A 27,986-nucleotide genomic window follows, 5' to 3' on the forward strand; every position below is an offset into this window, starting at 1 on the left:
TTTTTAAAGTTGTTTCATGTATTTCCAAACCTCTTTGTTGGTCATACTATCCACATATTTTTATTCTAAATAATAATTTGCACAGCTAGCTCTTTATAACTACATGCAAAAACTTATATATGTTCACCTACTACACTATATCTTCTTTGATAAAAAAATCATAACTCCAAACCTTAGTTAACTCTAATTCTAGTAAGCTCTAATTCTCCTGTCCTGAATATTTCTTCAAAATAAGGACAGAAAAGAAAAAATTGCTTATATTCTTTCTTCACTCGGTTCCCTGCCCAACAACATTTAATATGCACATATTTGGATGGCATTTTATAACTTGCTCCTCTGCCCTCAAGGAGAATCACACACTGGTCTACCTCTCCTATGTTATATCTTCAGAATACTGAAAATGGATTTTACTTCTCTTTTCTCCAAAGCAAACTTACATAACACCAAATTCATATTAGACAATCAAATCACTGGTAAATAATTTAAATAATTGAATTAATTTCTTTAAAAGTTCAAATTTAGAAAATTTGAATGCTTACTTTTCAAACCACAATTTTTTAAAAAAAAACATTTTAATCCTCAAAGAGAATGAGATACACTACAAATGCCTCACTAAAGGCTTTCTGTGACTATTACCATGAATTTTCTGAATAACAGCATAAAAGATAAACTTCAGAGACAAGGCATCTTTAAAAGGAGCTAGTGCCAAAACAATGCTATTTTCCTGATGTGCAAGACCTAGCCAATAAAAATATTTGTTGCTATAATTCTACATAGATTGTTAGCCATAGAATACCCCTAAAAAACAATTCTCTAATGTTCTTTGAAATACAGTTACTAAAATTAACTTTGAACTTTATTTATACGACTGTCTGTGGCTTTGTGCATAGCTAAAAAGCACGAGAAAAGACAAAAATATCCCAGAACTGGAAAAGCAGTTATTATGTTTGGTTTAGTTTATTTTCATATTTTTATTTTTAAATCTATCCAAATTAAAGCTCATCATCGACAAACAAAAGCAGACAAATTCTTTATGTAAAAATGGAAAGAATAAATTCAGCATCCTTTATTTATTAGTGAGAAAATGTGTAAAATCCTTCTCTACAGATTACAAAGTTTATTATTCAGGTTAAACATCTAGCCCTTCACTTGGAATTTAAGTGCACCATGTGTGTTGCCTGAGAAGTATAGGTAGCAAGAAAAAACAATTTAAATATATGTTTTCTGATCCCATATCTGCCTCAAATAAGGTAAGCTGGTCTCTATTCAACAGCACAAGCTATATTTTGGATATAATCTGGCTTCCCCGCAAGGATTTACTACTAACAAGAACGGGTCTGGAAGGGAGTGGTAAAATTTTTAAGAAGTAGAAGAGAACAATCTTTATGAAGGTCACTGGACCCCTCATAGGACCCTTGGCAGTTCTTATGGGAGAGTGGTTATAAAAACAGAGGGCCTGGTATCACTCACTCTGCACCTATGGCTTCCTCCTGCACAGGCTCCACCATTGCACCCCACACTACAGAGACAGCTACTCTGTTTGGACATTCAATTTTCAAAGTCATTGGCTAAATAAACCTCTTTTTCATCTTGAGCAGTTATCTTTCAGATTCTATTTTTCCACTAGAACACAAATACTACCACAGTTTTAAAATGTCACTTCTAACTAGGTAGTGGTAGCACATGCCTATAATCAATCCCAGCACTAGGAAGGCAGAGGCAGGCAGATTTCTGTGAGTTCAAGAACATCCTGGTCTACAGAGCAAGTTCTAGGCCAGTCAGGGCTGCCATGCAGAGAAACCCTGTATGAAAAAAAATTTTTAAAAAGTCACATCCAGAACACTGTATCTTGACTGAAACTAATAAATAAAAGACTGAAATTGGATACTAGCTTTGCTGCATCCTACCTGTTAGACTTCACTGAAATTATGAAAACTACCTAAGCCTCAGTTTACTTATTTGTAAAATAATACACTACCACCAATCATCTAGTTTTTATGACTTCCTCCAATTATTTATAACTATTAGTTATTAACCTTAATGTTACATGCTCAAAGTCATTCTACCTTAGAAATGGTATGAAGTGCTTTTCATGTGTATCATCAGTAAAGAGACTATCATAACAAACTTCTTAGAAATTGAGACAGATCACTTTTGACATCTTTCTTTTTGCTACTATTAGAGTTACAATCACACAATATATCAGTTAATACAAGTCATGCTGTTCAGATATGGAATAATATACCTAGCTTATGCAAGATAGCATAAGGCAATAACAGTTTAAAACTTACATCAAAAATTAGCAATAATTTATTCAGTTTTTTAAATGAGTTTCAATATTTAAAGTGAAATTTACTTTGTAATTGACAAAAGTACAGGCACTAACAAATCGAAGTTGGAAAATTTCAAAAATGGGACTGATGGAACAGGCAACCAAACCGGACTCTCTGAATGTGGCTGACGGTGGAGGAGGACTGAGAAACCTAGGACAACGACGATGGGCTTGGACTCTTCAGCATGGACGGGCTCACTGTGAGCCTTACCCTTCATCTGGCAATGGATGAAGATAAGAGACACAGGCCCATATTGGAGCACAGGACTGAGCTCCCAAGGCCCAGATGAAGAGCAGAAAGAGGGAGAACATGCGCAAGAAAGTCAGGACCACGAGGGTTGCATCCACCCATGGAGACAGTGTGACTGATCTAATGGGAGCTCACCAAGGCCAGCTGGACTGGGACTGAATGAGCATGTGATCAAGCCGGACTCTCTGAACATAGCTGACAATGGGGGCTGACTGAGAAGCTAATAATAATGACACCGGATCTTGATTCTACTGCATGTACTGGCTTATTGGGAGCCTAGTCTGTTTGGATGCACACCTTCCTAGACCTGGATGGAGGGGGGAGGGTCTTGGACTTCCCACAGGGCATGGCACCCTGACTTCTCTTAGGACTGGAGAGGGAGGGGGAGGGGCAGTGGGAGAGTGGGAGGGAAATGGGAGGATGGGAGGAGGTGGAAATTTTTAATAAATAAATAAACAAATAGTCACCAAAAAAAAAAAAAAACTGTGGGTAAAAGTGCTTGTCACGTAAGCCAGAAGACTGGGTTTGATCCCTAGAAACTAGATAAAAAGCCAGATGCCAAGGCACTCCTTTACAATCACAGCACATGACTGTGAGACTGTAGCTGAGACAGGAAAATTGGCAAGAAGCTGAAGAGCCAATACGCCTGGAGTATGCATCGCAGCAGCTACATGAAGCAAGACCCCACCTCTAAATCAAAGTAGAAGGAGAGCACTGACTCCTGAAAAGCTGCCTTCTGACCTCCACACAAGCACTGAGGCATGCACATGTAATATGTTAAATATTTCTAAAGTATTAACTAGTTTCCAAAGTTTTGAAATGCTATGCCAAGAGATCACATATAAAACTAAGCTTTGTTTACCTATGGTACCACCATTCCACTTACAGAAAATTCGATCAAGAACCCAAAATTTGCCCTTTCAGTTACTAAAAGGAATGTTGAAACAGTTTTAAAACATTTATAGCAGAAAAGCCTGGTTATTCAAACAGTAAGACCGATTATTGGCTCGTGGAGGCATGTGGGAGAGGAGAGACAAAAATGCAAGCAGCTTTCCAAAAAGTCACTTTCCTTGGATCCTCACATTCCTTCCCATTTTCAAAGCCAAAATTTCAGATTCACCTTTTCTATCTATCTTTATATTAGCCTGGATTATAAGAAGTAAAACTAAGCACTCAGTGAAGTTGAGAGTCATCTGCTAGGATACAAAAACTTAAAATTTTCAACATGTTTTACTCCTAATGGATATTGTTGAACTATGTTAATAAGAAAAGAAACAGCCAGGCGGTGGTGGCGCACGCATTTAATCCCAGCACTCAGGAAGCAGAGGCAGGCGGGTCTCTGTGAGTTCGAGGCCAGCCTGGTCTACAAGAGCTAGTTCCAGGACAGGCTCTAAAAAAGCTGCAGAGAAAACCTGTCTTGAAAAACCAAAAAAAAAAAAAAAGAAAGAAAGAAAGAAACAATACAGGGTCTAGAGATATACTCAAAGCATTGGCTAATCTTGCAAAAGACTTAAACTTGATTCCCAGCACCCAGATGGTGGCTCATGATTGTCTGTAATCCAACTTTATTAAAGAATTGGAGAAATTCTTCTGCTTCTGGATATATTAAAGATCATTAATCTGTAATGCTTGAAAGAACTTTAAATGGGGAAAAAGAATAGCATAAAACATTCCATAATTCATATAATCAATTATTTATAATAACAGTAAACAATAAAATTATTAAATAGGAAAAGTACTATAATATAAGCTAAAATGTAGCAATTTTTTTAAAAAGAGGACATAAGGATAAAGGCATGCCTGCATGCCACCAACTTACCAATTCAATTCCCTGTGGGAAAGGCGTATCATCCCAGTCCTGCTGTGGGAATCTCTGAATTATTTTCCCCAAACATCCTCCTGGCCCTGATGATAAAATCAAAATAAATCACTTATAAGACAGTAGAAAATCCTGAATGACTACTCATTATACTACTATTTATTTCCAAAAAAAAAAAAGATTTGAACAGATAGAGTAAACATTTCTTAAGTCTTAAGAAACAAAGACACCCCTTTTGCCTGGGCTGCGTCCCTGGGCTGCCTGGAATCCCTGATCCTGTGCCCTGACATTCCATCTGAACTGGTGAGTGAATGCGGACCCTGGGGCAACCTGCCCTGGAAGAGAGCACAGACCCCCCTACCCCCACTTCCCTCTGCAGGCTTGTGTCGGTTTCTCGCGTCCCTGTGTCTCCCAAGCTTTCCCTAGTGTTCTCAGGTGTCCTGCTCCTGTTCTAAGGCCATCCACCCAGAGGAGTCAGACTCTGGCCTCCAGGCAGGTCTGAGGATTCTTGCAAGGGAGTGCGGGCTTCTTCAGATTGTGACGCAAGGAATAGGTCCTCCTCTGGCACTGGGGAGATCCAACCAGTTTCAGTCACAGCAAAGATTGGTCTAGGACGCCAAACACCTCCGGGCTCCTTTTGAAGGAAGAGATGGGCAGGCGCCAATGCAGGAGCTCCTCCAACAACATGAAAGGCAACATGACATCACCACAAGCCAGACATCCCGAAACAACAAGAATTGAACACCCTACCCCAGAAGATATAGAAGAATCCGACCTTAAACAGTACTTTATGAAAATAATAGAGGACCTTAAACAGGAGGTAAAAAACTGCCATAAAGAAATGGAGATGACAAACAAAAAGGTAGACGAAATAAATAAATCTCTCAAAGATACCCAAGAAAAACAAGAAAAACAAGAAAAACAAGAAAAAGCAATCAAACAGGTAAGGGAAACAGTACAAGACCTGATAAATGAAATGGAGGTATTGAAGAAAACACAATCTGAGGGACGACTGGAAATGGAAACTCTGAGTAAACGAACAGAAACTTCAGAGACAAGTATTTCCAACCGAATACAAGAGATGGAAGAAAGAATCTCAGACTCTGAAGATACTATAGAGGAAATAAACTCACAGATTAAAGAACTAAACAAATCTAACAAATTCTTAACACAAAACATTCAGGAAATCTGGGACACACTGGACTGAACTCCCAAGGTCCTGATGAGGAGCAGAAGGAGCGAGAACATGAGGGAGAAAGTCAGGAACGTGAGGGGTGCGTTTACTCATGGAGACGGTGGGACAGAACTAAAGGGAGATCACCAACTCCAGTTGGAATGGGACTGATGGATCATGCGACCAAACCCGTCTCTCTGAATGTGGCCAACAGCGGGGGGTGACTGAGAAGCAAAGGACATTGGCGCTGGGCTCTGATTCTTCTGCATGGACGGGCTCTGTGGGAGCCTTCTCAGCTTGGTCGATCACCTTCCTGGACCTGGGGGGAGTTGGGAGGACCTTGGACTTAGCATAGAGTGGGGAACCCTGATGGCTCCTTGGCCTTGAGAGGGAGGGAGGGGAGGTATGGGTGGAGGGAAGGGGAGGGAAGGGGGAGAAGGAGGGGCGGGAAGGGGAAGGAGGAGCGGAGGGAGGGGGAGGAGGAGGGAAGGAGATGGAAATTTTTAAATATAAAAAAAAATAAACCATGAGAAAGAAAAAAAAAAAGACCAAACCTAAGAATAATTGGGGTAGAAGAAGGAGAAGAATTACAACTCAAAGGCCCAGAAAACATATTCAACAAAATTATAGAAGAAAACTTCCCCAACCTAAAGAAGGATGTTCCTATGAAGGTACAAGAAGCCCACAGAACACCAAATAGACTGGATCAAAAGAAAGCATCCCCACGCCATATAATAATCAAAACACAAAACATACAGAATAAAGAACAGATATTAAGAGCTGCAAAGGAAAAAGGTCAAGTAACATATAAAGGGAAATCTATCAGAATTACACCTGATTTATCAATGGAAACCATGAAAGCCAGAAGAGCTTGGATAGATGTGCTACAGACACTAAGGGAACATGGATGCAAGCCTAGACTATTATACCCAGCAAAGCTTGCATTCACCATTGATGGAGAAAACAAGATATTCCAGGACAAAAACAGATTTAAACACTACGCAGCCACAAATCCAGCCTTGCAGAAAGTAATAGAAGGAAAATCACAAACCAAGGAGTCCAACAACGCCCACAATAACGCAGGCATCTAGCGACCCTCCACCAGCACAACTAGAAGAAGGGAAACACACAAACTCTACTACTAAAAATGACTGAAGTTAACAACCATTGGTCATTAATATCACTTAATATCAATGGACTCAATTCACCTATAAAAAGGCACAGGCTAAGAGACTGGATACGAAAACAGAATCCAACATTTTGCTGTTTACAAGAAACACACCTCAACCACAAAGACAGACACCTACTCAGAGTAAAGGATTGGGAAAAGGTTCATCAAGCAAATGGCCCTAAGAAACAAGCAGGTGTGGCCATACTAATTTCCAACAAAGTTGACTTCAAACTAAAATCAATCAGAAGAGATGGAAAGGGACACTTTATACTCATAACAGGAAAAATCCATCAGAATGAAGTCTCAATCCTGAATATCTATGCCCCTAATATAAAAGCTCCCACTTATGTAAAAGAAACACTTCTAGAACTCAAGGCAGCCATCAAACCACACACACTAATAGTTGGAGACTTCAACACTCCTCTCTCACCAATGGACAGGTCAATCAGACAGAAACCTAACAGAGAATTGAAAGACTTAATGGAGGTAATGAACCAAATGGACTTAACAGACATCTATAGAACATTCCACCCAAATAGGAAAGAATATACCTTCTTCTCTGCGGCTCATGGAACCTTTTCGAAAATTGACCATATACTTGGTAACAAAGCAAACTTCCACAATTACAAAAAAATATTAGTAACCACCTGTGTCTTATCGGATCACCATGGATTAAAATTAGAATTCAACAACAATGCTACCCCCAGAAAGCCCACAAACTCATGGAAACTGAACAGTCAACTACTGACCCACACCTGGGTCAAGGAAGAAATAAAGAAAGAAATTAAAGTCTTTCTTGAATTTAATGAAAACAAAGACACAACATACTCAAACCTATGGGACACAATGAAAGCAGTGCTAAGAGGAAAGTTCATAGCACTAAGTGCCCACTTAAAGAAAACGGAGAAAGCGCTCATTGGTGACTTAACAGCACACCTGAAAGCTCTGGAAAAAAAAGAAGCAGACTCACCTAGGAGAAGTAGAAGACTGGAAATAATCAAATTGAGGGCAGAAATCAACAAAATAGAAACACAGAAAACAATCCAAAGAATCAATGAAACAAGAAGCTGGTTCTTGGAGAAAATCAACAAGATTGACAAACCCTTAGCCAAACTAATCAAACGGCAGAGGGAGAACACGCAAATTAATAAGATCAGAAATGAAAAGGGGGACATAACCACAGACACAGAGGAAATTCAGAAAATCATTAGATCTTACTACAAAAGCCTGTATGCCACAAAATTGGAAAATGTAAAAGAAATGGACAGTTTTTTAGATAAATACCATATACCAAAGTTAAACCAGGACCAGGTAAATGCTCTAAATCGTCCTGTTAGTCACGAAGAATTAGAAACTGTTATCAGAAACCTCCCTACCAAAAAGAGCCCAGGACCAGAGGGTTTCAATGTGGAGTTCTACCAGAACTTCCAAGAAGACCTAATACCTATACTCCTTAAGGTATTTCATAATATAGAAACACAAGAGTCACTGCCAAATTCCTTCTATGAAGCTACAGTTACCCTGATACCTAAACCACACAAAGACTCAACCAAGAAAGAGAATTACAGGCCAATCTCACTCATGAACATTGACGCAAAAATTCTCAATAAAATACTGGCAAACCGAATCCAAGAACACATTAGAAAAATTATCCATTACGATCAAGTAGGCTTCATCCCAGAGATGCAGGGCTGGTTCAACATACGAAAATCTATCAATGTAATCCATCATATAAATAAACTGAAGGAAAAAAACCATATGGTCATCTCATTAGATGCTGAAAAGGCATTTGACAAAATTCAGCACCCTTTTATGATAAAGGTCTTGGAGAGATTAGGGATACAAGGGTCATTCCTAAATATAATAAAAGCTATTTACAGCAAGCCGACAGCTAGCATCAAATTAAACGGAGAGAAACTCAAGGCTATCCCACTAAATTCAGGAACACGACAAGGCTGTCCACTCTCTCCTTATCTCTTCAATATAGTGCTTGAAGTTCTAGCAATAGCAATAAGACAACATAAGGGAATCAAGGGGATTCGATTTGGAAAGGAAGAAGTTAAACTTTCATTATTTGCAGATGATATGATAGTATACATAAGCGACCCCAAAAACTCCACCAAAGAACTCCTACAGCTGATAAACTCCTTCAGTAACGTGGCAGGTTACAAGATCAACTCCAAAAAATCAGTCGCCCTCCTATACACAAAGGATAAGGAAGCAGAGAGGGAAATCAGAGAAGTATCACCTTTCACAATAGCCACAAATAGCATAAGATATCTGGGAGTATCTCTAACCAAGGAAGTGAAGGATTTATTTGACAAGAACTTTAAGTCTTTGAAGAAAGAAATTGAAGAGGATACCAGAAAATGGAAGGATCTCCCCTGCTCGTGGATTGGGAGGATCAACATAGTAAAAATGGCAATTCTAGCAAAAGCAATCTATAGATTCAATGCAATCCCAATCAAGGTCCCATTAAAATTCTTCACAGAGATTGAGAGGACAATAATCAACTTTATATGGAAAAAAAAGAAACCCAGGATAGCCAAAAAAATCTTATACAATAAAGGTTCTTCTGGAGGCATTACCATCCCTGACTTCAAACTCTATTACAAAGCTACAGTATTGAAAACAGCTTGGTATTGGCATAAAAACAGAGAAGTTGACCAATGGAATCGTATAGAAGACCCGGATCTTAAACCACAAACCTACGAACACCTGATTTTTGATAAAGGAGCCAAAAGTACACAATGGAAGAAAGAGGGCATCTTCAACAAATGGTGCTGGCATAACTGGATGTCAACCTGTAGAAGAATGAAAGTAGATCCATATCTATCACCATGCACAAAACTCAAGTCCAAATGGATTAAAGACCTCAATATTAATATCAATATCAATATCAATATTAATTTGAACACATTGAGCTTGATAGAGGAGAAAGTGGGAAGTACTCTACAACAAATGGGCACAGGGAACCGTTTCCTACGCATAACCCCAGCTGCACAGACCTTAAGGGCAACATTTAATAAATGGGACCTCCTGAAGTTGAGCAGCTTCTGTAAAGCAAAGGACATTGTCACTAAGACACAAAGGCAGCCTACTGACTGGGAAAAGATCTTCACCAACCCTGCAACTGACAAAGGTCTGATCTCTAAAATATATAAGGAACTCAAGAGACTAGACGGTAAAATGCCAATTAACCCAATTAAAAAATGGGGCGCTGAACTGAACAGAGAATTCTCAACAGAAGAAGTTCGAATGGCCAAAAGACACTTAAGGTCATGCTCAACCTCCCTAGCTATCAGGGAAATGCAAATCAAAACAACTTTGAGATATCATCTTACACCTGTCAGATTGGCTAAAATCCAAAACACCAATAATAACCTTTGCTGGAGAGGATGTGGGGTAAGGGGTACACTCATCCATTGCTGGTGGGAATGCAAACTTGTGCAACCACTTTGGAAAGCAGTGTGGAGGTTTCTCAGGAAATTCGGGATCAACCTACCCCAGGACCCAGCAATTCCACTATTGGGAATCTACCCAAGAGATGCCCAATCATACAACAAAAGCATATGCTCATCTATGTTCATAGCAGCATTATTTGTAATAGCCAGATCCTGGAAACAACCTAGATGCCCTTCAGTGGAAGAATGGATGAAGAAACTGTGGAATATATACATGCTAGAATACTACTCAGCGGTAAAAAACAATGACATCTTGAATTTTGCATGCAAATGGATGGAAATAGAAAACACTATTCTGAGTGAGGTAACCCAGACCCAAAAAGATGAATATGGGATGTACTCACTCATAATCGGTTTCTAACCATAATTAAAGGACATCGAGCCTGTAAATTTGGGATCCTTGAGAAGATAGTAAGAAGGTGAACTCCCAAAAAAAGATATAGTAATCCTCCTGGATATTGGAAGTAGACACGATCGCCAGGCAAAATTGGGAACTTGAGGGTTGGGCAAGACTGGGCCAAGGGAAGATGGGGAGAGAAAAGTGTGAAGGGGAGAACGGGGGGAGCTCGGAGGAATGGGGTGCTTGGGATATAGGAAGGGTGGATATGGGAGCAGAGAAGCATATATCTTAATTTAAGGAGCTACCTGAGGGTTGTCAAGAGACTTGACCCTAGAGTGGTTCCCAGGTTTCCAGGGAGACGCCCCCAGTTAGTTCCTTGGGCAGCTGAGGAGAGGGAGCCTGAAAAGGCCAGTTCCTATAGCCATACTGATGAATTTCTTGCATATCACCATAGAACCTCCACCTGACGATAGATGAAGAAAATGACAGAGCCCCACATTGGAGCACCGGACTGAGCTCCCAAGGTCCTGATGAGGAGCAGAAGGAGAGAGAACATGAGAAAGAAAGTCAGGACCGTGAGCGAACCTCCAGCTGGCGACAGATGGGGAAGGTGACTGAGCCCTACATTGGAGCACTGGACTGAGCTCCCAAGGTCCTGATGAGGAGCAGAAGGAGCGAGAACATGAGGGAGAAAGTCAGGAACGAGAGGGGTGCGTTCACTCATGGAGACGGTGGGACAGAACTAATGGGAGATCACCAACTCCAGTTGGAATGGGACTGATGGATCATGCGACCAAGCCCGTCTCTCTGAATGTGGCCAACAGCGGGGCTGACTGAGAAGCAAAGGACAATGGCTCTGGGCTCTGATTCTTCTGCATGGACGGGCTCTGTGGGAGCCTTCTCAGCTTGGTCGATCACCTTCCTGGACCTGGGGGGAGTTGGGAGGACCTTGGTCTTAGCATAGAGTGGGGAACCCTGATGGCTCCTTGGCCTTGAGAGGGAGGGAGGGGAGGTATGGGTGGAGGGGTGGGGAGGGAAGGGGGAGAAGGAGGGGAGGGAAGGGGGAGGAGGAGGGGAGGGAGGGGGAGGAGGAGGGAAGGAGATGGAAATTTTTAAATATAAAAAAAAAATAAACCATGAGGAAAAAAAAAAAACAAAGACACGTACTTCTAAATATAATGCTGAAATAGCAGATAGTTCCTACCCTAGCAGGAACTGACAGAGATTCACCAACACAGGAAAAGTTAAGAAAAGTTGAGAGGCCCCGAAATCTAGGCATTTACCACATCACGGCAGTGACAGCCATCCATATCCCAATAAAGAAAGTAATTTTAACTGGCAAGTGAAATTGTTAAAACCAAATCTCAAGTATAGGTTATAAGTACTGTTATGTGTTCATTTTTAAGGCTAGCCTGAGACCTTACCATCATTTAGGCAGAGTTCTCAGTATCAGTACTACTGATATCTTGGGCTAGGTAATTCTTAAAAGTGTTAGGTGTTAAGTGAGGGGAATGCTACCTTGAGCACTTGTGGTATGTTTGTCAGGATCCTCAGTGTCAACTCATTGGAACACAACACTTACCATCTCCTTAGGGAAATTATTATAACCAAGAATGGAATGTTTCCAAACACTGTCAAACATCCCAGGACTAAAAAATCACAGATCTATACTATAGATCAGGTGTTATAAAACTAGCCTGTGACATCAAAGAATGGATCAATTTAAAACTGAACTTCAAAAATATAATCTGTAAGGAAAATGGAGATATAAAATATATGCTAGATCTAAGTTGCTTTTTACATTCTCTCCCCCAGCTCCTGAATGATTGAATAGGTTACCTCTCACATGCTAGTCAAGTACTATCCCACTAAGCCATATCCCTAAACCCTGCTTTTTGCTATAGCTCTGGATCAATACCCAAGATTGAAGAGCCAATTAATTAAGTGGTTAATTAATACTAGTTTGCTTTAATTATGTCCAATTTGAAAGAGAAAAGTTCCTTCTTGGTAGAGTGTGACTTTCAAAATCTCTCCAGAAGCAACAAACTATTTACTGATTTCACAATATATAGTGTTTCAATAACATGATGGCTTAGTTTGAAATGTTGACACATTTATAAATGCACATAAAAATGTAATTTATGAGTGGTAAGACTTCTTATTTGAAGACAGAAATTTGGTTAGGAAGTATAAATCAAAATGGAAAAATGATCTTTTATTCTAAACAAAATGTACAAAGAAGCCAGGTGTAGTAGTAACTGCCTATAATCACAGCATGTCTGAAGCTGAGGCAGGAGGATTACAAGTTCAGGGTCAACCAGAGCTACACAAAGAAACTTACCCCTCCACACAAAAAGAAAGCAATAAAGTTTTGGTTTTCAAATAACAAATAGGTAAATTGCTGTTACTGACACTTTGAGGAATTTAATGAGGCACCTATAAAAGCTAAACAAATATTTTTGATTTGTTTGATTTTGTGGGTTATTTTGAATATTTAAACTGACTTCCCAAGTTTATATTTAAGTTGTAATAACCACCATATGGAGCGCTGATTGTGTTGGAAAATCTGAGACTGATGGAGGAGTCTCATTGGCTAATAAACAAACTGCCTTGGCCAGCCCTTAGGTGGGTGGAGTAGACAGAACAGGAAGAAGGAAGTGAGGTAGATGGCTCAGTCAGATGCCACGCCTCTCCTAAGTGAGATAAATCGCCATGCCTCTGCTCTCTGAGACAGACTGCATTGCCTCTCCTCAGGGAGACAGATGCGATGAAGCCAGCTGCCAGGTCAGACATGCTGAATCTTTCCTGGTAAGACACCACTCGTGGTGTTACACAGATTATTCAATATGGGTTAGTCAAGATGTGAGTAAGAGGCTGAAACTAATGGACCAGGCAGTGTTTAAAAGAATACAGTTTGTGTGTTGTTATTTCGGAGCATAAGCTAGCTGGTGGCCAGGAGCCGAGCGGGATGAAAAGCAGGCTGCCCGCAGCTCCTCACTACATGAGACGACATTTTTCATAAAGAAGAGAAGACTGACAGATTTCTATTTTATATCCACAAAAGAGTGGGTCATGTCAGTTAAAGTAAATGCAGAAGTACCTCCTACTTGGACTACCTATTAAATGATTCAAGGATGACAAGAAAGAGAAAGGCAGAAAATCCTCAACAGAAAACTAACCACTCAGTGAAATAGTGCTTAGCAGACAAATACTGTACCCAGATAAAATGGAAAAGAGAGGAAGCTGACATTTATCCAGGCCTTTGTATTTTCCTTTCCAGCTCCTACTCTCCCACCCTATCAAAAAATTCAAAACAAAAAAAACAAAACAAAAAAAAAAAAAAAGCTGGGCGGTGGTGGCGCACGCCTTTAATCCCAGCACTCGGGAGGCAGAGGCAGGCGAATCTCTGTGAGTTCGAGACCAGCCTGGTCTACAAGAGCTAGTTCCAGGACAGGCTCCAAAGCCACAGAGAAACCCTGTCTCGAAAAAACAAAAAACAAAAAACAAAAAAAAAAAAAAAATTCAAGAACTATGATTACCAAAAGGAATCTGTATGCCCTTTAAAGGAATCGGGGGAAGAAGAGCTAGAGAGGATAACAGAGTGATTGAAAAGATTATAAATGTATATTAGACAAACTACCTAAAACAAACTTAGAGAAGGTGACATAATGTAACCTCAGTCAGACTGTTTTCTTTCTCTTATATTGGGTGAAGCTTTTTCATTTGGGTCCCAGTAGAGCTGTAGGTATATGTAGGCTAGCCACAAAGATTACTAAATAGTCCTCAATCTTGGCAAAGTAGCCATTCTAGCCTTAACAGATGATCTTAAAGGTGCCAAACACTCTATACAGCTACCAAATACTAAAGTATGGAGATGCTAGTGTCTATGAGGAAGATAAATATCTTCAAAGAACTGAACAGAGAGTAGGGATTAAGTGGGTTGAGAAATTAATACTCTGCTCCATAAAAATGTATTTGGTATTCATTTTTTAACAGTAGATAATATAACTGACTGCATTCTATATGCTTAGAATGCACATGTATTCTGTTTGGTTACAAAATCTTATACCTTGAAAACGCTATTCTAAAACATAATTCACTAACTGATCTTCCTCTGTGATACAATTATCTAAACAAATCAGTGGTTGTCTATAGGATACCTATTATGTCCATCTAGCCATATCTAAGAAGGGAAGTAGTTGTGTTCAAGAGCACAAGTTTATACCATTCAGCTCTCAGTCTGCAAAATCACTAACACATTACTATGGTTACTGTCTCACTTTACTAGAATGATGAAATAATTTGACTTTGCTCAGATACTACCCATAGTTTCTGGCATTAGTTACTTAATAAGATATTTGTTGAATACAATAGTAGATATATAAGGGTACCTTTAACCAGTCAAGAAATTTAGGACTAAAATTACCTGGATATAAACAATATTTTAGACAATCAGATTCTTCTTCTAGAAAATTTGGGGAAAAAAACACATCAAAGAAAATGTGTAGCTAAAAAGATAATATTAAGAGTTCCTCATTAGCTGGGCAGTGGTGGTGCATGCCTTTAATCCCAGTACTTGGGAGGCAGTGGCAGGCAGATTTCTGTGAGTTCAAGGCCAGCCTGGTCTACAAGAGCTAGCTGCAGGACAGGCTCCAAAGCCACAGAGAAACCCTTTCTGAAAAAGAAGAAAGAAGAAGAAAGAGGGAGGAGGTGGAGGCGAAGGAAGAAAAGAAGAAATGAAGGAAGGAAGGAAGGAAGGAAGGAAGGAAGGAAGGAAGGAAGGAAGAAGGAGGAGGAGGAAGAAGAAGAAAGAGGAAGAGGAGGGAGGAGAAGGAGAAGGAAAAGGAGGAGGAAGAGAAGGAGGAAGAGGAGGAGGAGAAGGAGAAGATGAGAGGAGGAGGAGATGAGAGGAGGAGGAAGAGGAGGAGGAAGGAGAAGGAGGGAGGAGGAGGAGGGAGGAGGAAGGGGAGGAGGAAGAGGAGGAGAAGATGAGAAGAGGAGGAGGAAGAGGAGGAGGAAGAGGAAGAGAGGGAGAAGATGAAAGAAGAGGAGGAGAAGAAGAGGAGGAAGAGGAGGAGGGGAAGGAGGAGGAGGAAAAGAAGAGGAGGAGGAAGAGAAGGAAGAAAGAGAAGGAAGAAGAAGGAGGAGGAGAAGAGTAGGAGGAGGAAGAGGAGGAGGAGGAAGAGGAGGAGAAAGAGAAGGAGAAGGAAGAAGAAGGAGAAGAAGGAGTAGGAAGATGAAGAAGGAGAAGAGGAGGAGGAGGCGGAAGAAGAGGAGGACAAAGAAGAAGGAGAAGAAGGAGGAGGAAGAAGGAGGAGGAAGAGGAGGAGGGGAAGGGGAGGGAAAGAGGAAGAGGAAGAGGAGGAGGAGGAGGAGGAGGAGGAGGAGGAAGAGGAAGAAGAAGAAGAAGAAGACGAAGACGAAGACGAAGAAGAAGAAGAAGAAGAAGAAGAAGAAGAAGAAGAAGAAGAAGAAGAAGAAGAAGAAGAAGAAGAAGCAACAGCAGCAGAAGACGAGGAAGGAACGAAGGAAGGAACGAAGGAAGGAACGAAGGAAAGAAAGAGTTCCTAATTAAAGGAAGTGGGAAGACAGGAGGAGCTGGCGAGAAAGTAAGGAATGGAAAGGATATAAACACAGTCCTTATATACAAAAAAATTTTTTTAAATTAAATCAAAAAAAGATTTGGGCTAGGTGTGATGGAACACACCTTTAATCCCTATTATTGGAGGCAAAGGCAAGCAGATTTTTCTAAACTCAAAACCAGCCCAGCTAAAGCTATACAACAAACCTGTTTTTGTTGTTTAAATAACAACAACAAAATTTGTTCAATAAAGCTCATGTATGAGCTGATGATATAACTCAGCACCTGCTTAATATGTACAAGTCCCAGGCTTCAATCTCCACCAGTTAAAAAAAAAGACCTCAGGCAACCACAGGAGTTTACATGTTCAAGTAAAGGCACAGAGCAGAATGAGAAGTATTCTCAACAGGCAGAAATTTCTCAAAGGAGCATTACAGACATATAGAAGAGGGAGCCAGAAAAGGCCAAATCCTATAGCCATACTGATGAATATCTTGCATATCACCATAGAACCTTCATCTGGCAATGGGTGGAGATAGAGACAGAGCCCCACATTGGAGCACCGGACTGAGCTCCCAAGGTCCTGATGAGGAGCAGAAGGAGGGAGAACATGAGCAAGAAAGTCAGGACCGTGAGGGGTGCGTTCACCCACTGAGACGGCGGGACAGAACTAACGGGAGATCACCAAGACCAGTTGGAATGGGACTGATGGAACATGCGATCAAACCGGACTCTCTGAATGTGGCTGACGGTGGAGGCTAACTGAGAAGCCAAGGACAATGGTGATGGGCTTTGATTCTACAGCATGGACGGGCTCTGTGTGAGCCTTGTCAGTTTGGATGCTCACCTTCCTGGACCTGGGGGGAGTTGGGAGGACCTTGGTCTTAACATAGTGTAGGGAACCCTGATGGCTCTTTGGCCTGGAGAGGGAGGGAGTGGGGGTATGGGTGGAGGGGAGGGGAGGGGAGGGAAATTTTTAACAAAAAAATGAGAAAAAAAACAAATGTCATCAAAGACTGCATAGCTCTCCAGGTTCTATCTCCACTACATTCTGAAAGCACTATGGCATCTTACAGCAAAGAACTAAGCTATACTTAAAATACTTCTCATTACTTAACCTAGAATGGGTCTATATTTTGTCAATGGAATATAAGCTAAACCACACAGTAAGAGGCATTTTTTGAGATCAAACTGCCTCAAACTGTTACTCTGGAAACAATTACATAAAATGATGATCTATTTTTTAAAAAATCTTTAAAAGAAAGGTTAACAACACATGGTAACTTTGTTCAAATATCTGAAGAGTTGTTGTATAGAAAAAGATATATCAGGAAAGACCCAAGGCAAAAGGAGGCATTGAGCCAATACAAAGAAAGGACAAATAAAGTTCAAATGCCCAGCACCCTTGTAAAAATCCAAGTGTGGCAGTGCATGCCTGTAATCCTAGCACTAGGGAGGTAAAGACAGGGGGCATACCTGGTCTTGCTGGCTAACCTTAATTAGTAACATTCAAGTTGAGTGAGAGACCTGGCACATAACAAAAAATATATGGCAAATGATAATTGAGAAAGATTTGGGATGTCAACCTCTGGCCTCCACATGTATGTGTGCACACTTGTATACACGCAAACACACACATATGCTCCCCACACACAACAAAATGAAACACCACCGAAAGCAATTACCATAAGTGGAGTTGCAGTAAATACGATCAGCTTTGGACGCTGGAGCAATGACTTAGTCTTAAGGAGCACTCGTTCCTCTTGTAGGAGGCTTAAGTTCAGTTCCCAGTACACGCATGGCAGTTCACAGCCATCTGTTAACTCCAGTTCTAGGACTGAGTGCCTTCTGGTCTCCATAAGCACCAGGCCACACATAGTACATATGCATAGATGCAGGAAAGACAAGCATTCATACATATAAAACAAAATAAATATATCTTTTTTTAAAAAAACTAAGCTAGCAAGTTTTATAGTTTAAAAAAGTATCAGCAGATTCAATGGAAAAAAGACAAATGTGGAAAATAGAATATAATAATTCCCTTATTCAAGACCTTGTGTGATGCGCAAAGGAAAGAAGAAAATAGCAAGCTCTATACGCTACCTCTGAGAGGGACATAGGCAAAAGGACAGAGGCAGAAAACCCAATATCAATCTCTGGCTTCTGTGCACACACAGGCAAGTGCACCCCATAAACATGTGCACAAATGCATATACCATACACACCAAATAATTAAATATACAAATAAGTAAACAATCAAGTTTAAGTAAAGATAGAATGCAAATTAATTGGAAGACTGGATGCAATAAAGTTAACAACTTGTTCCATCCAAAACAATGATTCAATGAATTCCTAATCAAACTTTCAGTGGGAAGCAGAAGACACAGTTCAGTGGTTGAGTGCTTGTCTAGAATATGCAAGGACCTGGATTCAATCACCAGCATCACAAGATAAATAAATTGATTAATTAAAATGAAAAAAAATATGATTTTTTAAAAGAAATTAAGAAGTTCATTCTAACATTTTTATAAAATTCCAATAGGTTTAAACAGTCAAAAATATTTTTAAAAACTAAATCAGAACTATATAACTACAAAACCTACTATAAAGCTTTTACAATAAAGATAATGTGGTACTGAAAGACAGATATGTATTCATATGCATAAAAACTAGAAGAGTCTGAGGCAGAGGTTCTTATCTACTCATGCTGGCAGTGGCCCCTTCTTGGTGATCATGTGGAGCCAGAATCTGAAATTTGGCAACCTGAGCAGGACCCACATCTACTGCCTCTAATCACGAACTCTTACTCAGTGAACTCTTACCAGCCTGTGATGGTTAGTTTTAATTGTCAACTTGACACAACCTAGAATCAGAAAGCTTCCATGTGGGTATGCCTGTCAGGTTGTTTTGATTGCCTCAACTGATGTGGGAAGACCAACCCTAATTGTTGGCAGCACCTTCTGGGTAGTAGCCCAGATAAATGAGAATGAAAAAAGAAAAGATTTTTGCTATCTCTTTTTTCTTTTAAGATTTGTGTATGTACTGGCATGCATAGCATACATGTGCAGGTGCTTGTGGAGTCCAGAAGAGGGTATCAGATCCCCTGGAGCTAGAGTTACAGGCAATTGTAAACCACAAGACATGGGTATTTAGAGTTTGGGAATCCAAACTCTAAAGGAACAACAAGCACTTTGATCACTGAGGCATCTCTAGCTCCAAGATTTTTGTTTCTTGTTGCTTAGCCTTTACTCTCACTGGAGTATTCATCTACCTTGTTCCCTGCCACTGCTGATTCCTCTGATGATATCAGAACCAACAACTTCTTCAAGCTCCCAACATGGACTAAAGACAGCATCTCTCCAGAAATCCTTCAGACCTTCATCACCAAATTGGGACTACTGAGACACCCAGCCTCAGAAAATGAGTAACTACTGGATTCTCAAACTATCTGATGTGAGACTCTGACTGTATAGTATAAGCCAATCTAATAATTTAAATATATATTCAATCAGTTCTGTTCCTTTAAAGAATCCCAACTAATACACAGCCTTCACGTAAATTTGTAAGCAGAATTTAAGTGTGTTGTGCACACTAAAGAGCTGCATTTCCTAAGGAAGTGAGTGCAGTAGGGAAGGTAAACTAATGCCTTGTTCTTCATAAATCGAAGTAAGAAAATATTGAGGAGAAAAGATATTGAAAAGTAATGACAAAGTGAGGAACGAGATTTAGAAACTGACAATTAAGGCATAATTAAACAAAGCATATTGTTGTTCTCAAATAATGAGATAATCAAGATGATGAATCAAACAAATATTTTGAAAAGAAGACATTCCACTGAAACCCTAAGTGATGGTAACAGAAAGTAACCAATAGGTGGTGACAGATTGTTCAGATGCTACGAAGCTAAATTTTCACCTTGTTATTCTAATGACAAGAGAGCTAGTGTCTTCATCAAATTACAAAAGCCAAACACTGCCATTTGATACTACAATGGAAGACTGAAATAAATCTTGATTCAGCTCAGCCATATATTCCTGGCCACTGGAAAAAGAAACTCATGCTCTTCTCTTTGCTTATGAACTAGGTTAAAGGTGAGGTGTCAGTACAAAGTTGAAATAACTTCAACTGCATGCCCAAAACACTGCTGAGCACGAAGATAGTATGAATGAAAACATGAAGCAGGAGATCAAAGAAAGAATAGAAAGGACATAAAAGAACTTAAGAAGAGCATTAAAAAGCTCAAAGGCAGGAAGCAGTCAGATGGTAATCAGGAGTTCAGTATGGCTCTTTTCCAGGTGGCTTTCCTGAGGGAGAATCCTGGTAATGTTCTTGGAGGAATGCCTGGAATGGGAGGGGACATGCCTCTAATGGCAAGAATGCCTGGCCTCAATGAAATTCTTAGTGATCTAGAAGTTTTTGTAGCCATGGATCCAGAAGTTACAGTAGCTGTCTTGGCTCCAAATGTGTTGCTGGGATTAAAAATAAAAAAAAAAGTAAAAAGTGCTGACAAAAGCTATTTCAGTTAGAAAAGATTGCTTTAGCTCACAGTTCCCGGTTACAAGTCTATCACAGCTGGGAAGTCAGCTACAGGGAGTTGGTCACATTGTATCCATCATCAGAAACAGAGAGCAATGAATGCACACACATGCTCATGCTTACTTTTTTCACTCCTTATAAAATTCAGGATTCACAGCCTCGAGAATAGTCCCACCCACAGTGGGTAGGTTTTCCCACCTCAAGATAATTTCCTAGAGACAAGCCTACAAGCCAACCTGACATAGACAATCCCTCAATGAGACCCTCTTCAGGTCATCAGGATTGGTGGCAAACACATTTACCTGATAAGCCATCCTGTTAGCCTGCCTGCCGTGAAAATATTATTTTGAAATGCGTTACATTCATTTACATTGTGAAATATGTCTAATAAATATGCAAAGATGTGTTGCATTCTTTTTTACTTTCATTGAGCTCTACATTTTTCTCTGCTTCCCTTCCTGCTCTCCCTTCCCCTTGAACCCTCCCCCAAGGTCCCCATGCTCCCAATTTACTTATGATAGCTTGTCTTTTTATACATCCCATGTAGATTAGATCTATATATGTCTCCTAGTGTCTAAGTTCTCCGGTATTGTCATTTGTAGGCTGGTTTTCTTTGGTTTATGTTTAAAAACCACTTATGAGTGAGTAAGACAATGTGATACTTGTCTCTGGGTCTGGGTTACCACATTCAAAATGATGTTTTTGCTCCATCCATTTGCCTGCAAAATTCAAGACGTCGGGTTTATTTTTCTACTGTGTAATACTCCATTGTGTAAATGTACCATATTTTCCTTATCCATTCTTCGATCAAGGGGCTGATTTCCCCTTGATTATTTATTAATAATATAGGTTATTTCCAGGTTCTGGCTATGACAATGCTTCTATGAACATAGTTGAGCACATGTTCTTGTGGAAGGGTTGAGCATCCATTGGATATATACCCAAAAGTGGTATTTCTAAGTCTTGAGGAAGGTTGTTTCCTAATTTTCTGAAAAATCACCACACTGACATCCAAAGGGGCTGTACCAGCTTGCATTCCCACCAGCAATGCAGAAGTGTTCCCTTTTCCCCACAACCTCTCCAGCATAAGTTGTCATCAGTGTTTTTGATCTTGGCCATTCTCACAGGTGTAAGATGGAATCTCAGAGTTGTTTTGATTTGCATTTCTCTGATGATTAAGGATGTTGAACATTTCCTTAAGTGTCTATTTTTAGATTAATCTGCAGAGCCCCACATTGGAGCACCGGACTGAGCTCCCAAGGTCCTGATGAGGAGCAGAAGGAGAGAGAACATGAGAAAGAAAGTCAGGACCGTGAGCGAACCTCCAGCTGGCGACAGATGGGGAAGGTGACTGAGCCCCACATTGGAGCTCTGGACTGAGCTCCCAAGGTCCTGATGAGGAGCAGAAGGAGCGAGAACATGAGGGAGAAAGTCAGGAACGAGAGGGGTGCGTTCACTCATGGAGACGGTGGGACAGAACTAATGGGAGATCACCAACTCCAGATCGAATGGGACTGATGGATCATGCGACCAAACCCGTCTCTCTGAATGTGGCCAACAGCGGGGGCTGACTGAGAAGCAAAGGACAATGGCTCTGGGCTCTGATTCTTCTGCATGGACGGGCTCTGTGGGAGCCTTCTCAGCTTGGTCGATCACCTTCCTGGACCAGGGGGGAGTTGGGAGGACCCTTGTCTTAGCATAGAGTGGGGAACCCTGATGGCTCCTTGGTCTTGAGAGGGAGGGAGGGGAGGTATGGGTGGAGGGGAGGGGAGGGAAGGGGGAGAAGGAGGGGAGGGAAGGAGGAGGAGGAGGGGAGGGAGGGGGGAGGAGGAGGGAAGGAGATGGAAATTTTTAAATATTAAAAATAAATAAATAAATAAAAAGAGAGTTCTCTGTTTAGGTTTGTACTCCATTTTTTTATTGGATTATGTGATCTTTTGGTGTCCAATTTTTTTAGTTCTTTGTATATTTTGGAGATCAGACCTCTGTCTGATATGGGGTTGCTGAAGATCTTTTCCCATTCTGTAGGCTGTCTTTTCCTCTTGCTGACCTGTGTCTGTCGTTATGTCCCTGTTACTTTGGATATTCTCTCTCTGCCTTTTGGTTAGTTTGGATAAAGGCTTGTCTATTTTGTTGACTTTCTCGAAGAACCAACTCTTTGTCTCATTGATTCTTTGTATTATTTTCTTTGTTTCTATTTTGTTGATTTCAGCTCTCAATTTGATTATTTCCTGCTGTCTAGTTCTCTTGGGTGATTTGCTTCTTTTTGTTCTAAAGTTTTCAAATGTTCTGTTAATTCACTAGTGTGGGATTTTTTTCAGCTTCTTTATGTAGGCATTTAGTGCTATGAACTTTCCTCTTAACACGGCTTTCATTGTGTCCCATAAATTTGGATATGTTGTGTGGTTATTTTCATTGAATTTTAGGAAGTCTTTAATTTCTTCCTTTATTTCTTCCTTGACCCATTGATGATTCAGGTGAGCATTGTTTAGTTCACGTAAATTTGTCAGCTTTCTGGAATTAGTATTGCTGTTGAATTATGATAAGATACATTGTATTTGTTGAGGTTTGTTTTGTTGCCGAGTATGTGGCCAATTTTTGAGAAGGTTCCATAAAGTGCTGAGAAGGTATATTCTTTTATGTTTAGATGGAATTTTCTATAGATATCTGTTAAGTACATTTGAGTCATACCATCCATTAGTTCCCTTATTTCTATGTTCATTTTTTGTCAGACTGACCTGTCTAGTGGTGAGAGGGGAGTATTGAAGTCTCCTACTATTAATGTGTGGGGTTTAATGTATGATTTAAGCTTTAGAAGTGTTTCTTTTACATATGAGGGTGCCCTTGTATTTGGGGCATAAATGTTCAGTATTGAGATTTCCTTTTGATGGATTTTTTTTCCTGTAACTAATATGAAATGTCCTTCTTTGTCTCTTTCGATTGATTTTAGTTTGAAGTCTACTTTGTTAGATATTAGGATAGCTGCATCCACTTGTTTCTTAGGTCCATTTGATTTAAATATTTTTCCCAATCCTTTACTCTGAGACAATGTCTGTCTTTGAGGTTGAGGTGTGTTTCTTGTATGCAGAAGGATGGATTCTGTTTTTATATCCAATCTGTTAGGCTTTGCCTTTTTATAGGTGAGTTGAGTCCATTTATATTAAGGGATTTAATGACCAGTGATTACTGTCTCCTGTTAGTTCAGTTTTCACTGTTGGTGATGTTAATTTGTGCATTTTTCCCTTCTTTGGGATTTGCTGCTATGAGACCATCAATTGTATGTGTTTTTTGTTGGAGTAGCCAACTTCCTCAGGTTGGAATTTTCCTTCTAGTATTTTGTGTAGGGCTAGATTTGTGTAGGTATTGGTTAAGTATGGTTTTGTCATGGAATATCTTGTTTTGTCCTTCTATGGTGCTTGAAAGTTTTGCCAGGTATAGTAGTCTGGGCTGGCATCTGTGGTCTCTTAATGTCCGCATAACGCTTGACCACGACCTTCTGACATTCATTGTCTCCAATAAGAAGTAAGGTGTAATTTTGATAGGTCTGCCTTTATATGTTACTTGGCCTTTGGCCTTGGCAGCTCTTAATATTCTTTCTTTACTTTGTATGTTTAGTGTTTTGATTATTATGTGGCAAAAGGACTTTTTGGGAGGATCCAGTCTATTTGGTGTTCTGTAAGCTTCTTGTTTCTTCATGGGCATATCTTTCTTTAGGTTGGGAACGTTTTTTTCTTCTATGATTTTATTAAATATATTTTCTGTGCTTTTGAGTTGAACTTCTCCTTCTTCTATACCTATTATTCTAAGATTTGGCCTTTTCATGGTGTCCCATATTTCCTGATATTTTGGGTTAAGCTTTTGTTAGATTTAATGTTTTCTTTGACTGAGGAGTCTATTTCCTCTGTTGTATCTTCAGTGCTTGAGATTCTCTCTTCCATCTCTTGTATTCTGCTGTTCATGCTTGCATTTGTGGTTCCTGATTGTTTTCTCATAATTTCTGTTTCTAAAATTCCCTCAGCTTGTGTTTTCTTTATTGTTTCTATTTCAGTTTTCAAGTCTTGAATAGTTTCTTTCATATGTTTATTGCTTTTTCTTCATTTTTTTAAGGGATTCGCTGACGTCTTCCAATTTTTTTGTCTTCTCCTCCATTTCTTAGAGGGAATTTCTCATTTCCTCTTTAATAAGAGTTTCAAACATTCCCCTGAAGTTATTTTTTAGGTCATTTTCTTCTGCTTCATCTATATTTGGTTGTTCAAGTCTTGCTGTTGTAGGATCTTTAGATTTTACTGGTGTTGTGTTGCTCTTTGTGGTGTTGCATGTGTTCTTACCTTTTCTACTTTCTTTTCCTCTAATAGGTGTAGTTGGGGCTGTCTGAGATTCTGTTGATTAATTTTCTAGGTGCCAGTGAATCCAAAGCTTGGATGATTGTTCCTCGTGGTATGGTCAGTGCCTCGGTTCTAGTTACCCCTTGGTCACTTTGTTCCTGGAGATTGCTCAGTGGTCCCAGGCTTTGATCAGCTCCCTTGGGGCTACTTTGGCCTAGGTTACCGGCTTTGACCTGTTCCTGTAAATCCTGGTCTGGATTCCCTCCTGTAGAGGTCCCTTCCTGGCTTGGAGTTGGTCCTGCAAAGGTCTCTGGCTTTGGTCTACTCTCTCGGAGTTCCCAGGCTCAGGTGTGCCCAGACCTGCAGAGGATCTGGCTCAGACTTATTCCCTCAGAGGACCCAGACTCACGCCTGGACCCACAGAGATCCCTGGTTCATGCCTGCTCCCTCAGAGGTCCCAGATTTATGCTCAGACCAGCAGAGGTCCTGGCTCAGGCCTAGTTCCTTGGAAGTCCTAGACTCACGCCCAAACCCACAGGGGTCCTGGCTTAGGTCTACTCCTTTGAAGGTCCCAGATTCATGTCTGAACCCTCAGCAGTCTCTGGCTCTGCCTCCACTTGCTCAGCTGTTACTCCCCTGTACGTGTTCTGGTGGAGTTCGCTGTCTCAGGTCTGTTCTGGACCAGGTCACTGGCTCAATCCTGGTCCGCCAATGTCTGAGGACTGGATCAGCTCCCACTCCCCCATGGAGCTTGCTTTCTCAGGCCCACTCTGGCCTAGGTGGCTCGTGTTGCATTCTTTTATGTTGCATTTAACTCTGTGAAGCTGTGTTACTTTGCCTGTCTAAAATACCCGATTGGTCTAATAAAGAGCTGAACCGTCAATAGCTAGGCAGGAGAGGGATAGGCAGGGGTGCCAGATAGAATAAATAGAAGTCGAAGAGAAGGAATGTGAAAAGAAGAAGGGAGGAGAAAGAGAAAAGGACACCAGGGGCCAGCCACCCAGTCAGACATGGAGTAAGAAGTAAAGACCAGTATATAGAATAAAGTAAGGTAAAAGCCCAGAGGCAAAAGGTAGATGAGATAACTGAAAAAAAAAAAACCTAGCTAGAAACAAGCTAAGCTATAGCTGAGCATTCATAAGCAAGAATAAGCCTTCATGTATTTATTTGGGAGCTGGGTGGTGGGTCCCCAAAGAGTAAAATAACCAACTACACCTGCCTTTTTATTTTACTTTTTATTTCAATAAAATTACTAAGACTATGTTTTTTCTTTTTATCAGGGTCTGCATAACCAGTCAGAGTTCTAGGTTTTTATTGACTGTGGAATTCTGAATGAGAATGACCTTGATAAGCTCATATATTGGAATGCTTGATCCCCAGTTGGTAGAACAATCTGGGAAAGATTAGTCTTTCTTGATGAAGCTATGTCACTAAGGATGGGCTTTGAGGTTTCAAGAGCCCAGCCATTACCAGTTAGTTCATCCCCCTTCCCTATTCTCTGTCTCTCTGCCTCTTGTGGATTAGATGTAAGATCCCAGATACTGTTCAAGTGCTATGCCTGTGTTCCTGCAGCCCTGCTCCTCACCAAGATGGTCATGGACTATAACTCTCTAGAAACATGGGCCCCAAATTAAATGCCTTCTTTTATAAGTTGCCTTGGCCATGGTGTTTTGTCACAGAGCCACTATGCCACTGTATGTTTAGGGAGAAGCCTGGTGCTAGGGAAATTCCCAAGAATCCACAAGGATGAACCCAGCTAAGGCTCTAACAATAGTGGAAAGGGTACCTGAACTGGCCTTCCCCTGTAATCAAACTGCTGAATACCCCAACTATCATCATTGAGCCTTCAGTAACTAATGGAACCTGATACAGAGATCCAAAACCAAGCACCAGGCCAAGCTCTAGGAATCCAGCCGAGGAGAGGAAGGAGATTAAGATCATGAGAGCAAGGGAGGTCAAGATCATGATGGAGAAATCTACAAGAGACAGCTGAACCAAGCTTGTGGAAACTCATGAATTTTAAGCCCAGCATCTGTGGAGCCTGCCTCCATGGAACTGAACTAGGCCCTCCATATGCATGAGACAGTGATGAAGCTTGGACTATCTGAGGGGCCCCGGTAGGAGGACCAGGATCTACCCCTGGTACATGAGTTAGCTTGTTGGAGCCCATTCCCTGTGGTGGGATGCCATGCTCAGCCTTAATGCAGGAGGGTCCTGCCCCAACTTAAGGTGTCAGACTTAGCTGACTCCCCACTGGAGCCCTTACCTGTTGAGAGGAGTAGATGGGAGGTGGATTGAGGGAAAGCGAAAGGGTACGGGAGGAGGGGTGAGAGGGAGAACTGTGGTTGGAATGTAAAATGAAATAAACATAATATGTAAATTTTAAAAAAGAAAGTGAGATAGTAACCTAAAAAAATAATTAAAGAGTACACATCCAAACTTTTGACAACAAAAGCTTTAACTCATAAGTAAAAGAAACAGTAAGAGGTAGGTGTGCTAAAAGGGAACAGTGGGCTCTAAAGAGATGGCTCAAGAGTCCTAATTCCTTTCCCAGGTGTTCTTTCTACCTTCTGAGTCTAGGTGGAGGAAGGAAGTCGTCCCCAAGAGAGGGGATGGGGTAGACCTTTACCTTGAATAACGTATGATTTATTTTATATATAACTCAGAACTATCTTTGTGTGTAATATATGCCCTAATTTTAAGCACAGTGATAGGATCCTAAAAACTTCGGAGGTGAGCCCTGGATATACTTGTAAGGTGAGTGGAGGAAGAGATGCCTCCCTTGATGCCTCACCCCTTACTACCTGCAACAGATGAGAGAGCTGACCCTCCCCCACTTACCAGTTGCAGCACTCTGGAAAGCAGGCCCTGTTCCTCACCTAGACAGCCCAGTAGAGCTGGCTGGGTATTTGGAGGTAAGGGTGACCCAGCTCTGAGGTTGTGAGCAAAGGAGCGGTCCCCAGTACTCATCTGACATGTGGCAGCATGGGCAGA

At 40.7% G+C, this 27,986-nt stretch overlaps 1 protein-coding gene across 1 annotated transcript in view; it reads right to left on the reverse strand.

The window, feature by feature from the left end:
* Positions 1-27,986, reverse strand: part of Sbf2 (SET binding factor 2) — a 396,726-nt gene that overhangs the window by 299,959 nt on the left and 68,781 nt on the right. The window contains exon 2 of the mRNA XM_038328033.1: positions 4,402-4,487. Within this exon, the coding sequence (XP_038183961.1) occupies positions 4,402-4,487 (86 nt within the window). The remainder of the gene's footprint in view (positions 1-4,401; positions 4,488-27,986) is intronic.

This window comes from Arvicola amphibius, chromosome 1 (genome assembly GCF_903992535.2).
Source record: "Arvicola amphibius chromosome 1, mArvAmp1.2, whole genome shotgun sequence".
Lineage (NCBI taxonomy): Eukaryota > Metazoa > Chordata > Mammalia > Rodentia > Cricetidae > Arvicola > Arvicola amphibius.